We start from the raw sequence: 13128 nt of genomic DNA, 5'->3' as shown, positions 1-13128 counted from the left end.
TAACAACATGTTTGTACAGTGCCTTCGGAAAGTATTCAGACCCCTTCACTTTTTCCACATTTTGTTGTGTTACAGACTCAAATTAAAATGGATTAAAATAAAATAATTTGCCATCAATCCACACACAATAACCCAGAATGACAAAGCGAAAACACGTTTTTAGAAATTTCAGTAAATTTATTAAAATTGAAATACAGAAATACCTGAGGTATGAGGTATTTCTGTATTTGAAATTTAATAAATGTACTGAAATTTCAAAAAAACATGTTTTTGCTTTGTCATTCTGGGGTATTGTGCATGGATTGATGGCAAATTAGGAAGGACAGTAATGTAGAGACCGACCTCTAAGCTCTTTGTCCCATATGGCCTGTTCACAAGAGCACTTTGTCTCTCTCATCTAATCTCAATGTCCCTCTACCTCCATTCTTCCTCTCTCCCCTTCCATATCGCTCACGCGCTCTCTCTCTCTCTCTCTCGTTTCTCTATTTTCCTCATCTCTCCCTCCCTCTCCATCTCTCCCTTCCTGTGTCTCTATTTTTCCACTTCTCTTTCTCTCTCCATCTCTCGCTCTCCCTCTCAGCCCGGATAGAGCCCTAACAGATGGCGTGGCTGGTAAAGTGACCCTCCCGTAAAGCCTGTAGTAAACAACTCCTCCCTCCCTCTCTCCCTCTCCAATCCCTTCCTCAGCCTAAGCGTGGTGGCCTAATCCTTGCGGCTGTATCTAGTAGTTATCTAGCTCAGGGGTCTATTCCATAGAAACCCAATTCAACTGAGACGTTGAATGCACCTGATGAGGTTTCCAAGCATAAATAAGTATATTTTCTGGTGGCCTCTACTGTAGCATTCCCTGTATATTGTCCAGTGGTACCTCCCATATGGGGGAGTGTGTGGTTAAGTACCTGTGGGGTCGTCCTCAGCCCCTTCTGTGCCTTCGGGCTCGACATCGGCCTCCACCTCACGGGTGATGGTGCTGACAATGCGCAGTTCGGGGAACAGTGTCACGCCCTCTGGGCTCTCAAACTCAGTGGCACCGCGGGCAAAGTGGTCGATGCCACTCAGGCTGATCTTGGGCTCCTCGGGCTGCAGCACCATCACATATCCCTCTGTGTCTGGCACCGAGATGCATGCCTCTTCGTTGAAGCATCTGTGAAGGGCCAGCCAATGGTTTTAGGGCTCTAAATTCCATTTAAGTAGTTTACAATCTCTGATACAAACTGGCTATAGTGGCTAGTCCACTCAAATAGCCCTTTTGACCTTTCTTTAGTTTGCATGCAGTCACGGACAATATAGTCTGTCTTATGTGTATGGAAAAAGGGCATGGGTCTGTTTGATTGGATATACCTTATATCTTAATATACTTCTATCTTTACTGTACATTTCCGTTCAACCTTTCAAGTTTCATTCCCTTTGGAAAAGAATGGTACAAACTCTAACCTCTATTTTACCTTTCCGCTCCACCTTTTATGTGTAAAAAAACAAAACAACTTTTCAATCTCAATGTGAGTTTGAAGCAAAAGCCATTTTAACATTGTGGTGATTTAACTTTTCAGTATGTCATCATCTTTCACTGAGAGCAAATGTTTATCAGAAAGCACATCTTCCTAGCTAATGAGGCGCTTACTTGACAGTGGTGGAGATGCGGAGGTGTCGGATGCCAGGGGTGGGAAACTGTCGTGAGTTGAGGTAGGAGATATGCTGCATGACCTTGTCAAAAGCTTCAATGTCATCTCCTTCCACGGTCAGAGAGGACTGGTTTGGATTGAACTCCACCTGAGGGGGAAGAGATAGGGTCAGAATGAGCCCAACTTTTGATGAAACATCTTTGAGCCTTCTTGACTTCATACTGCATGCTCTCTTTTGGATTTATCTATTCCATAACACAATTTTAATGGCTGAAACACAAAATATCTGTCACAATACTTTGCATTATTTTATATGTTGCTTTGGAGTTGAGGGACTACAGAATAAATCAATGTAGATCCAAATGACTGTTCATGTCAACAGTGCATGGAGAGCCTATGGCCCAGAATAACCAAGAGCATGAGGTGTTTGAGCTCTCACCTTGACAGCAGAGGCCACCTCCTCAGGCAGCTGCACGTCCAGCCCCTCCTTGCAGGTGTACAGGCAGTCAATCACCTTCTTGTTTTCCAGCTTCCCCGAACGAATCATGAGGCCAGCAAGATTTCCCCGGAAAAACTGGGACATGCGAGCATTGCCACCTGGATCCAACAGAAAGGGGGAAAAACACCCACACACACACACACAGTCAGCCAGGTGAACTGTATGTACTGACCTTTACTGGGCAGGCGATTCAAGCATGGCATCTCAATGCGCAAAGCTCACGTGACTGGTGTTCATGCAAGTTAGTACGTGTGCCCTTACAAGGCCTGGAGAGGCCTGGGAGAGAATGATGGATGAGCTGATACAGGCCTCCAGCTACATGCTACATCTGCCTTTATGTACAGAAAAAATATGAAAAAGCATGGGGGATTAACTCAAGGATGGACCATGTTGTAGTGAATCTAACCCTAATGTTTATCATTCTATAATTTTAAAATGATTATAATTGTATAACCATACTGCTATCTCCATCACTATAATTTTGAAATGTGAGCAATGTGTATTGTATACTATCAGCTATGATTGTTAAAGTTTCAATATCATTTACATATTCAAATTATGCTGGGGAATTTCAAGTGGGAGCGGGGAGCTTGAGGTGAGAATCATGCAGGGAATTTATGCGCCTCAGCGCACGAGGACGGCTCTGCGTCACTGTGAAGCAGTCTGTGGGAAGTCTGGCCACGCAACTCAAGGTCACATTGTCACACAGACAGCAGAATCTGTCTGTTGCTGTGGTGTGTCATCTGATACTCTGAGCAGTGCTCCTAACACCAAGGTCACACACTGAAACGGGAGACATTGCCAAATACTGCAACGAGGTGGAGTTCAGACCATGCGCTTGTTGTTTTTTTTCTTCTTCTATTTCTATTTCTGTTTCAGTATTGGGTAATAGAGAAGAGAACACTGTCTGGTGGCTAAAATGAGAAAATACTGCATTGGTTAATGGCGTATGAACAAGTCAAATAGAAAGAAAAATGAGAGGAATGCATTACAATAGAAAAGAAGCAGGCAAGGTGGACGGAACAGCAATCTTATCCCGACTGCCTCATGCTATGAATGTGGAATTAGAAAAGAGTCCCTGTTCAGCTAGAATGGTGAGGTAACTCTAGTGGAGACAAGATGCAATGGGGATGCAGGTAACACATGGACAAATGCACATAATTGAGGAGTAAGGGAAAGACTTGAGCAACCTGTCTGAGGCTCAGAGACTGTCTCAGTGTCATTGTCATGTCCTGAAAAGTCTGTAGAGGCGAGACAAGAAAGTAGGGAAAGACAAGAGGTTGAAGGAGAGGTTGGTTTGATGCTGCACAAGTCAAAAGTGCATCATCCTAGAAGCTGGGAAAGAGTTAATAATGTAGGTCTAGAACAACCAACAATCACATGAACATCTTTAGACATCATACATGTAGCACTGATATCAGTACCAATAAATATCAACACTGGTGTCAAAGGTGATGCATTCATTGCTTTCATTGCTACATGTACATGGTCTATACCTCAATCATATTCCATAAAAGAACCTACATTGTTTGAAGATTATCAATCTAACCTCATGAGAAGTGATTGCATTGTTCTCAGAAACATGGCTGTACTGTACCTTGCCAGCAGGCCCCAATGGTTAGCTGTGTGTCGATCTTGGAGGAGTGCAGAGGGTAGTCCTCTGTGACGAGGAAGGGCTCAAAGGTGGTCCCATCCACAAACATAGACACAGAGGGGAACTCCACGTTCAGCACGTAGTGATGCCACTCTTTGTCACACACCTGGGGGGGAGGGGGTTAATGTCAACTGTGATACACACCTTGTCAAGGCCATAGGAAGAAGCAAGAGGGAATGGGCTCGTTTTTACCCCCACATAGTTTTCATACAATGGACCTCATAAACCCACTTTGTTAGGGCAATAACAGTTCTCCATAACAGTAAGAGTTCTCTATCCATAGTGTGTTTAAAAGGGCCAAAAGTGAATGACCTGGTCCAGTTTCCAGTGGAACTCTGCTGGTTTGTAGTTCTCTGATTCTGCTGGGTCCTGGCGTAGCAGCAGAATGAGGCGACAGTTGTGCACATAGAGGGAGTAGTGGTGTCTGTTCATCTCTGTGAAAGGACAAGATCTGTGTTTAAGGACATTGACTAGAAATCTCCTGGGGCTTTAACATAGGAGGACTATTTGTAAAGTGGACTGTATGTATGAATTTAGTGGGTTTGAGCAGGCAGTACAAATGCTACACTCAGGAGCACCTGATATGCAACATTTCTAATTGATCAAAATAATAATGAGAAGAATGTTAAATGACACAACATTGTCCAAGCTCCTAAAACTGTACATATAATAACTGTACAAAAACTAAGCACATGATACTAGAATGCTGCCTCCATCTTGCTTAGAAATAATCATGCTGTGTGGAGGTCATGAATCAAACTCAGATCATAGCCTTGGAAGCTTCCGGTACACAGAGCCATCCTGATGTAATCCAGTTTACGTAAGCAGTGTGTGAGCAGCTGATGAAACCTCCAAGCTAGTCACATGCTGGAGATTGGGATTTATTGTGCTGATGATCAGTGTTGTGAGCTGTTGAGACCACACACACACGCACGCACGCACAGACAGACACAAAGACGCACACACACATGCGCACGCGCACGCACATTCACTCTCTCTCTCTCTCTCTAATCCTGACTGCTGTTATTACAGGTATGATCTCTGTGTTCATGCCCAAAACAGCACAGTCTAGTCTGAAATTAGAGTATATCATGATCATAATCTGCTAGATAATGATCAAGACAGTGCTTACTGCTTTGCCAGCTGAGTACATTGTCTTTTAAGACCTGAAGGTATACATATCAGACTCAGTCAGCAAGCTACTTTCAGACACCATATGTGACAGAATAATGAGCTATAATTTGTTATTACGTTTGTTTGTATGTTGTGGGAGGTACTGTACCTGTCTTGTCGGAGTTGCAGAGGATGGTCTCCTTTTCCCTGGCCCCGGGGCCATGCCTCATCCACACAGATATGGTGAAGGGCTCCTTCAGGCTGGTGCTTACCACGCCCTCAGGCACCTTAATGGCCTGGGTGCCATTGAACTCAAATACCTGGTCACTGTCGTGCCCGTTGTCAGTGGGCAGGCCCACTGTCCAGTTGGCAGAGCTGCTGGGGGCAGGTAGCAGCTCCACTGTGCCAGCACTGGCGCCTGAGATACACAAACACACACAGCCAGGTTTAGACACAAACATAGTTCAGCAGGTTTATTCATTGAGTGTGGTGAGAAAAACCAACAATTAGGTCACGTTTTACAGAGGGTATTTTGGAATGGTACTATAAAATAATTAATCGACCGTTTGGCCGCGTTAACAGTATTTAACATTCTTGTTGTTGTGGGCGTGTGGTTTCTCACCGCACAGCTTGTGCAGGGACTTCTCAGAGTAGGTGTCACGATCGCAGCCCTTTCCAATGTGATTGGTCTCCAGCTCGATGCTGGCCTGGATAGAGGTGATTGGCTCTTCGCAGGTCTCCAAGTGCATGCTGGGGAAAAGGGCCAGGCTACCTGTGCCAGGCTCATACTCGATTCTCTTATTGAAGCCTGAGTGAGATAAAGAAGAGAGAGGGAGAGAGAGAGAGAGAGAGAGAGCAGGAGGTAAAAAGAGAAATGGAGAATTAAGAGAGAGAAAAGCAATATGTTAATGCGTTCAATGCTCTCTGTTAATGTATTAAGGAGTGTTGCTTTGGCCTGCTAGAAGATGGTAAAAAGCTTGACTGTTAAATGAGCTCTTGACAAGGGGGATACTGTGAGCACACAGAGACACACTCAAACAGTAACTTAAACCGGTTAGGCCCTGTAGAAAGGGGGGGCTTTGATACCTTGCCAGCCGGGCTTGCAGGTGGGCTTGATGTTGATCTTTACCAGGACATCCTCTGAGGCGCGGTTCTTCCCGCAGTCGTAGGCAGTCACAGTCAGCTTGTACATGTGCTCTTTACCGTAATTTAGCTTCTCTGTGTTCTTGATGAAGCCTGAGTGTAATGAACAAAATAAATAAATCTCTGAAAAGAAAATAATCTCTCTTCCGAATGCAAACCAAAGGTACACTAAGAACAAAAGGAAACCATCTCAGAATAGCTCTTAGAATCTGTGATAGAGATGCACTAAAATATTTCAGTTTTAATAATTTAATATTATTATTATATTCAATAATATTTCACTGAGAGACATGAAATTACTCATTGGCATTTCAAGGTAACAAGCCTCCACTTCAAAGGCTGAGTGCTGTGGTGAATTCAAAATGACAGCTTGCAGCTCCACTGTTTGCACAGATCAATTGAATGTGGTCCAAATCAATAGAATCACAGCACTGCAATCTATATTTAAGCCATTCATTTTTGGTAGGCGGGACGGACGAGTAGCCATGTTGGAGGCCTTACCATCCTTGTCAATGGTGAATGGCACGTCGGGGGTGACGATCTCGTAGCTGCAGATTTGGCTAAACTGGAAGGAGCAGTCGGCGTCCACTGCCTCAACCTTCAGAATACTGTCGTACTTCTTGCCCTCAATGACTGTGGCTTTGTAGGATTTCTCCTTGAACACGGGTGAGTATTCATTGACGTCGTTCAATTGGATGTGGACGGTGGCCCTAGTGGTGTCAAAGTTAAATTGGTTATGACAGAGGGGCTTCAATGTTCCCACATGCTGCATGTAACTGTGTACACATCACCAAATTACCTTAGCTGCTGATACCAAGGTGATTCTTACTTAGTAATCTGTACAATAATCAGTTTTCATAGATTCTTTCAATTCGCTGTTAATTATAATGTTACAATAAAGTTGGATAATTATGACTACGCTATTTAAAGGATTGCTTGGATACCACAGGTAGCTGATGGAGCCCACAAATGTCAATCAGTGCTTGGTCTTTAAGTTTCTGCAATGGAGATCATATGCCAGTTGTGGTCAGTGCTGATGCAAGTACAACTTGGTAATGTTCCAGTGGTCAAATTCATAGACCATGACTTGGATGTTTGATTCTTGGCCTCATCAAATCAATACAACTGTAAAAGGAATAGGTAATGTCTTACCCACATAATTACTCTAAGAGCAGTTCAATCAAACAAAATTGAGTCAAGTTGGGCAGAAATTACACACAATGTGGCACTCAAGCAAGGACTTGAAAGTGGTTCTAGTTTGAACCCCTGAGGCACTCCAGGGCAGACATACTTATGGGACTTCTTCATGTTGGCTCCGTCAGGGCCCTCTCCACAGTCGTAGGCCTGGATGGTGAAGGTATGTTCCTTCTGGAGCTCGCAGTCCAGCTTCTCCTTGGCCCGAATGACCCCCTCACCTGTGGACTTGTCCAGGACCACTGCCTCAAAGGGGACATTCTGCCCATGGATCCTGAAGCCGCAAATCTCACCTGAACACGCCAAGAACCAAACATTTTTTTGTTCAGAACAACCAGGGCTTCTTAAAGCCAAGGGTTATAACAATAAAACAATGTACACACACAAACATAAATAAGAACAGCCAAAGGTTTTGGCAGCCAGGGGTTTATACATTGGGGGGTGGGGGGTGGGGGGTGTCTGTGGAGGAAGCCAAAAGCATTGTTGTATGGGTGAGTATTTGAGGGGAGGGAGGGGGAGTGGGGACATTTAGTATAATAGGAGGGCTGAGTGTTTCGTCCAAGCCACTTGATCACATCGCATCCAGTCATGCAGGTTGAAACTGAGAAAGATGTGGACAGGCATTTCACAGGAGTACTTTATATCACAGTAATTAAGCTAATCAAACAAACCAAAAGGAGAGGGAGTGCAAAGACAATATCTGTGTAAGATCTTATGTCTGTGCATTCAGATATGTCAGAATAAGAATTTTACTAATTCAGACCAAAAGAACCGAATAAGCAAAAAGAGGAGAAAGAATAGAAACCAAATTCAAAATGACAGACGTTTATAGTAGAAGAAACGTGGGAGTATTATGATAAGTGGTCCGGCACCATCTCAGAGTAAGTCATCAAAACCCAATACTGTGAAGGAAAAAAAAAGACTGAACTATTAAATTATTATAAATGAAAAGATCATTTTGAGTAAGGGAAGTCTTCCTGTGCAATTTTGCCTCTCGCCCCAAACTCTTTAGAAATGAGTACAAAATGAAATCATAGAGGAGCAAACCAGTACAATAGCCGTAGTCAAACAAAAGTACTGGATGAGAACTGGGGTTAGAAATATCAACTTGCTTGACATCCACATCATATGACAACTGCAGCCATGCTATGGTAGAGATTAGTGGTGGAGAATTAACAAAAGACTTCCATTAAGGAAAAGATGCAACAACAGAAATCGTACAGTAGAGAGAGTTTGCATTAGTTAACAATCTCAGCACCTTAGCTTTGAAGACTGAAGATCTGTGAAAAACACTTTATATGCAAGTTATTATACCTGCATCATTCTTTGAATTTGGTTATTTTTCGAGAGGCACCAATGATAAAGTTTATTTTCGTATAATATTTTTTGAATTCACTGTATATCCACATATCATACAATATGACAAATATCTTATTTTAAAAGGGCTACCTTTTCTTGACTATAAGCAGTTTTTTTTTTGTTTTCTCAAATAGTCAACTAAAGGAAGCACTTTCCATTTCCATCTCTTTGAAAAGCAAATCGTCTCAAATTGGACATGATTTCTGTCTTGGTTGATTACAAACGATGAATTAGCCAAAATTACTGAGACATCTTCAAGACCAACCCCTATCTTTAGCGCCTTTCCCGTCCTTGATTGTGGCTGAAACACTGTTAGGGTCTGCAAACTACAATGGATGTCTCATGCACAGATATTTCTAAAAACACACAGCCCCACATCACACTTTTCATCCAGTTGTTGTACTTTCCAAAAATTTGGGGTGAGAAAACGTAAAAACATTTAAAAACAAACAAATAAATAAATAAAACTTTTTTAAAAAATGAGAAGGAGATTACAGAGCATGGCAGGAATTTCTGTGTAAAGTGTGGATGCTATTTTGCGTTAGTGGGTTAATAATAAGAATTGAGCACAAGGCAGGAGAAAGAGCCCATCATCACCTTCTTTGGTGAAGGTCACCTCAAAACTCTCTACAAGAGGGGAGAGAAGATAAACCCAGGTCAGTCAAAGAAAGGTTGAAGTTCAGAGGTTATACAGAGAGGACAGGTACATACTCTTGCCATAATGAATACACATTCACATCGAAGAGAGTTTAGATTAAAGTTTTAAGTGTGTACCAGAACAGCCCAAAATCCAAAAGCCTCTACTGCCTAGGTATTTGCCAACAAACTCTTAGAAGCAACAACTGGTTAAAAAACAGAATTTTCATTTTTTTTCTGGCAAATGCCACAGGAGGTGAAGGTTGAAGGTCTGAAGGTTCTCAAATGTAGCTAAAGATATAGAAAGTCTCAGACTCCCATTTGCATTTACTGAAACAACATTTTGGCACCCAGTGCCTTTGTCTGGATTAAAATTCAAATTGGTACTCAAATTGGATTAGTACTCAAATGTAGCCAGTGTTACATATCATACTCCTGGTATCTAACATTGGTTGGTTCTGCTTGGTTGATTGTTTACTGCCCGTTCCTGGCCTCTTGTTGGGTGAGCTGTCTGTTTTGTTTTCAGCCAGACAATTAGAATGGATTTCCCATTAGGGGCTGCTGTTCAGGGCCAGTCATGCGGTGGGAACTTTGGGCCTCCCCCCCCCCCATGCTCTCCACAGCACTAATGACCACTTCACACTGAGGCCAGGGGAATACCACAGCCTACCCTGTGCCCTGAGCCGTCTGATCTGGCCACAAATCTCCACCATCTTTACTCCATCATCTCCAGTATAATGTACATTGATTCTAGCCCCTTTGACATGCAATACTTAGGGCATGATTTGCTGAATCTTTCTTCTTGACAAATATGTTTTTTTCGTTCACCTGACAAATAAGCTTTGATTTCTCCTGGTTTATATAAATTCAAGAGGTGTGTGTGTGTAGTGTGTGTGTGTGTGTGATTAATAATAAAAAAATGTTTAAACATAATCATTTAGTAATTGGCCAGCACCTACATTTCTGACTGTGTTGAAAATGATGTGTGCATTATTCTGTGGGTTCATTTCATGTTCTACCAAATCAAAAAAAGAGAGATGCTGCAGCTACTCTGGCTGCACTGCTGTTTGTTATGTTGCAACTCCTACTCTGACAATGACACTGATATCAGACTGCTAAGCTAGGTCATCCCCATCCTGCAGGAGTTCTTGTCAAGACAAATCAAATTATAGAGGAATAACTGAGTTAAGCTATAGCAAAACGCATGGACACGTTGGCATAAATGGTACTGACACAAGCTTATTGTCTAGGAATGAAATAAAGAATTGACCTCATCTTCAAGCAAAAGGTTCAGAATGTACAGTAGCATCTATGCTAATGTCCAGTACGGAAGTCCCTATTCATAGTCACATAAGGGAGTAACCCACATCTTGTGGCTAAATGCTGCAGTCCTTGTTTGTGTCCCACACTCATAGTTCTAGGACACAGTCACACATGACTACTGCCGTGTTCACTTTCCAGCTTGTGAGGATTTAAAAATCTAACATTACGCACACACCCACACACCCACACGCACACATGCACACACACACACACACACACACACACACACACACACCGGTGAGGACACAAACACCTACCCAAAAATCCACCTACCAACTAACGACTAACCCACGTACACACCCACACATTAAAGCTTCTGATCAACTGTCCCTAAGCCCATTGGCCAACTCTGGAATGAGCCTTGTTTGTACACAGAGGGGGATTGGCCAGGAGGAAGGCTGGCACGGCAGAGACAGTCACCCCTACAGCCACGTGTAACCAGTTTGTCAGCTCCTGGGAGAGCCAGTTTGCTGAGACACACAGTCCACTTCCACTGCCCTCCTCATCAAAGTGTGAACCCAATACAAAGAAGAAAGCGAGCGCTCTATTGAACTCCAATTTACTGCAGGAGGAATGGATCAACATTTAATGAATGGGAATAGTGTTTTGACCACTTTTTACATTTCAGTTCTCTGTCAGTCTGGTTCACCCTGAGATTGAGCTGTGCACCCTACCATTCAAATACATAAGAATCTAGACCAAGTACAGTATTTCAATAAAGCTAACAACTTTGTTGAAGAGAACTGAATTGGATATTCATCAGATTGTATTGCTAAGAAAAACACGACGCCCATCTCATCTGATTAAGTACAGTAAGTTGAGTTCACTTAATCTGTGATTAAAAGGGCATACCAAGAGGCATGGGAGTGCTGGGTAGGAAGTAATGTAGATCAAAGGCAGAATTCATGGGATGGAGTGGAGGGAAGCCATTCTCAATGCCATGGTGCTTTGAACCAATGCCAAAGTTAATATCAGTGTGATTAAAAAAAGTCCAGACCTAATGCTGCTGTGGCACATGCACTTTAATTGTGCCTCTCGTTGGAGATAAACATTAAAGAGTAACTAACTGATTGATCTAGATATGAAAGGGCCCTTATTGTGAATCTGGGGACCAGCTGCATAGAACACTGCTGTAGACAGTCTAATATGAAAGTTATTTCCTGCAACTTGAAATAACTTGATAATGCTTCTTCTCAAACTTACTAACATATTGCAGAATGACAATTGGATTTAAGATCCAATGCAAAGCTTTCATATAGAGACCTCAAGTAGATTTATTCTAAATCCTTGTGCACCTTGTTTATCTTTCAATACACATCTTACTTCCAAAGTAGAGTTTGAGATGCTCAATTAATGAAACATGCACATTCCCTGACACTGACATTCTTCAAAGCATATATCCAGAGCAGAACATCTTGTGGCTAGAATCTAATATGATGTAACTGTGTTGTGACATTCATCATCAGTCATTCTAAATAATATGAAGGAAGTTAACATTTACAGACTTAGCAATGCTTGCTTGAAGAAATGTGAAACCTCAAAGACCCCAGAGTAGATCTGCACAGCCCCTGTCATGGATTAAATCTCTGTTCTACCTTACCACAAGACTCCCCTCTTAAATTTACTCTCAACCGTTTTCAGAGGGGAAAACTAAGGATGAGCAGCCAATATAAAACAATAAATGACACCATTTTCAAGGGGCAATTTACTCAAACATACATTTCTAGTACATTTCGCATCAGCCCACTGTTCATATGGTCTAAAACATGTTTATTGAGTAAAATGCCTCTTTAAACATTTGTATGCAATTGCTAGAAAACCATACCTTAAGAGATCAACAAACAAGTAGACATTTTTTGGACTGGCCAAGGAGTGTCTCCAAAAGAAAATGATGCATACTTTCAAGTTTTGGCTACATATGTACTCCTCCCTTTTACGGTAAATTAGAGAAGAGAAAAGCAGAGTGAATCAAGGTTAAGAGAAGATGGGACAGCGGAAGAACAAGTATAGTTTTAACCTCCTCTCTCACCTGCATAGCGCAGTGGTGCATCTTTGTCCAAGGCAATTAGTGGTGGGTCCAGAAGTACTTTGTCATCATTTTCTGTTACGATGCCGTGGTATGTCGTCTCGATCCATGGTTTGTGCTTATTAACTGCAAAAGACAGAGAGAAATTTCATTGTATGTAATAGCAATTAAAATAATACATACAAACAAGGCATTTTAGGTCATTTTCAAGGTGCAGGTATAATCAAGGTGGGTCCTAAGGCCCTTACAGCAGAATCTAAATTCTATCAATACTAGGTGGAAGTGGCAGCTTTGCCAGGTAAATTGTTAGGCAAATAAAGTCACAATCTGTAAGTGGATATGACAGTGGTATCATCGAGCAAATGACTGCTCCAGCCTGAGCCTCAGCACAAACCATCAGTGTGGCTCATTAGAGCTTTGTGCTCTGTTGTGCCTGGGACACAGCCCAGCTGTAGACAGGATTCTGTTTCAGCTGGCGGTGGCAGAAAAAGCTGCATCGAGTGACACATTTGGGCTGGATAAGAAAACTGTGTTAATGTGAGGGAGACAGAGCTCTCTT

General features: G+C 42.4%; 1 protein-coding gene across 2 annotated transcripts in view; it reads right to left on the bottom strand.

Moving 5' to 3' along the window:
- Window positions 1-13128, bottom strand: part of clstn1 (calsyntenin 1) — a 29826-nt gene that overhangs the window by 4094 nt on the left and 12604 nt on the right. Inside the window, exons 2-13 of one of the 2 annotated variants that reach the window (XM_083675199.1) lie at window positions 12573-12695; window positions 7323-7518; window positions 6533-6741; window positions 5975-6124; window positions 5511-5696; window positions 5058-5306; window positions 4088-4209; window positions 3719-3881; window positions 3312-3362; window positions 2062-2219; window positions 1622-1770; window positions 900-1144 (exon numbers count right to left, since the gene is read on the bottom strand). In XM_083675199.1, coding sequence (XP_083531325.1) covers window positions 900-1144; window positions 1622-1770; window positions 2062-2219; window positions 3312-3362; window positions 3719-3881; window positions 4088-4209; window positions 5058-5306; window positions 5511-5696; window positions 5975-6124; window positions 6533-6741; window positions 7323-7518; window positions 12573-12695 — 2001 coding nt within the window. The remainder of the gene's footprint in view (window positions 1-899; window positions 1145-1621; window positions 1771-2061; window positions 2220-3311; window positions 3363-3718; window positions 3882-4087; window positions 4210-5057; window positions 5307-5510; window positions 5697-5974; window positions 6125-6532; window positions 6742-7322; window positions 7519-12572; window positions 12696-13128) is intronic. The other variant, XM_083675200.1, reaches the window with a different exon arrangement.

This window comes from Argentina silus (genome assembly GCF_951799395.1).
Source record: "Argentina silus genome assembly, chromosome: 8".
Classification (NCBI taxonomy): domain Eukaryota; kingdom Metazoa; phylum Chordata; class Actinopteri; order Argentiniformes; family Argentinidae; genus Argentina; species Argentina silus.
The sequence above is the reverse complement of the archived record's forward strand: the minus strand, read 5'-3'. Positions and strand labels throughout refer to the sequence as shown.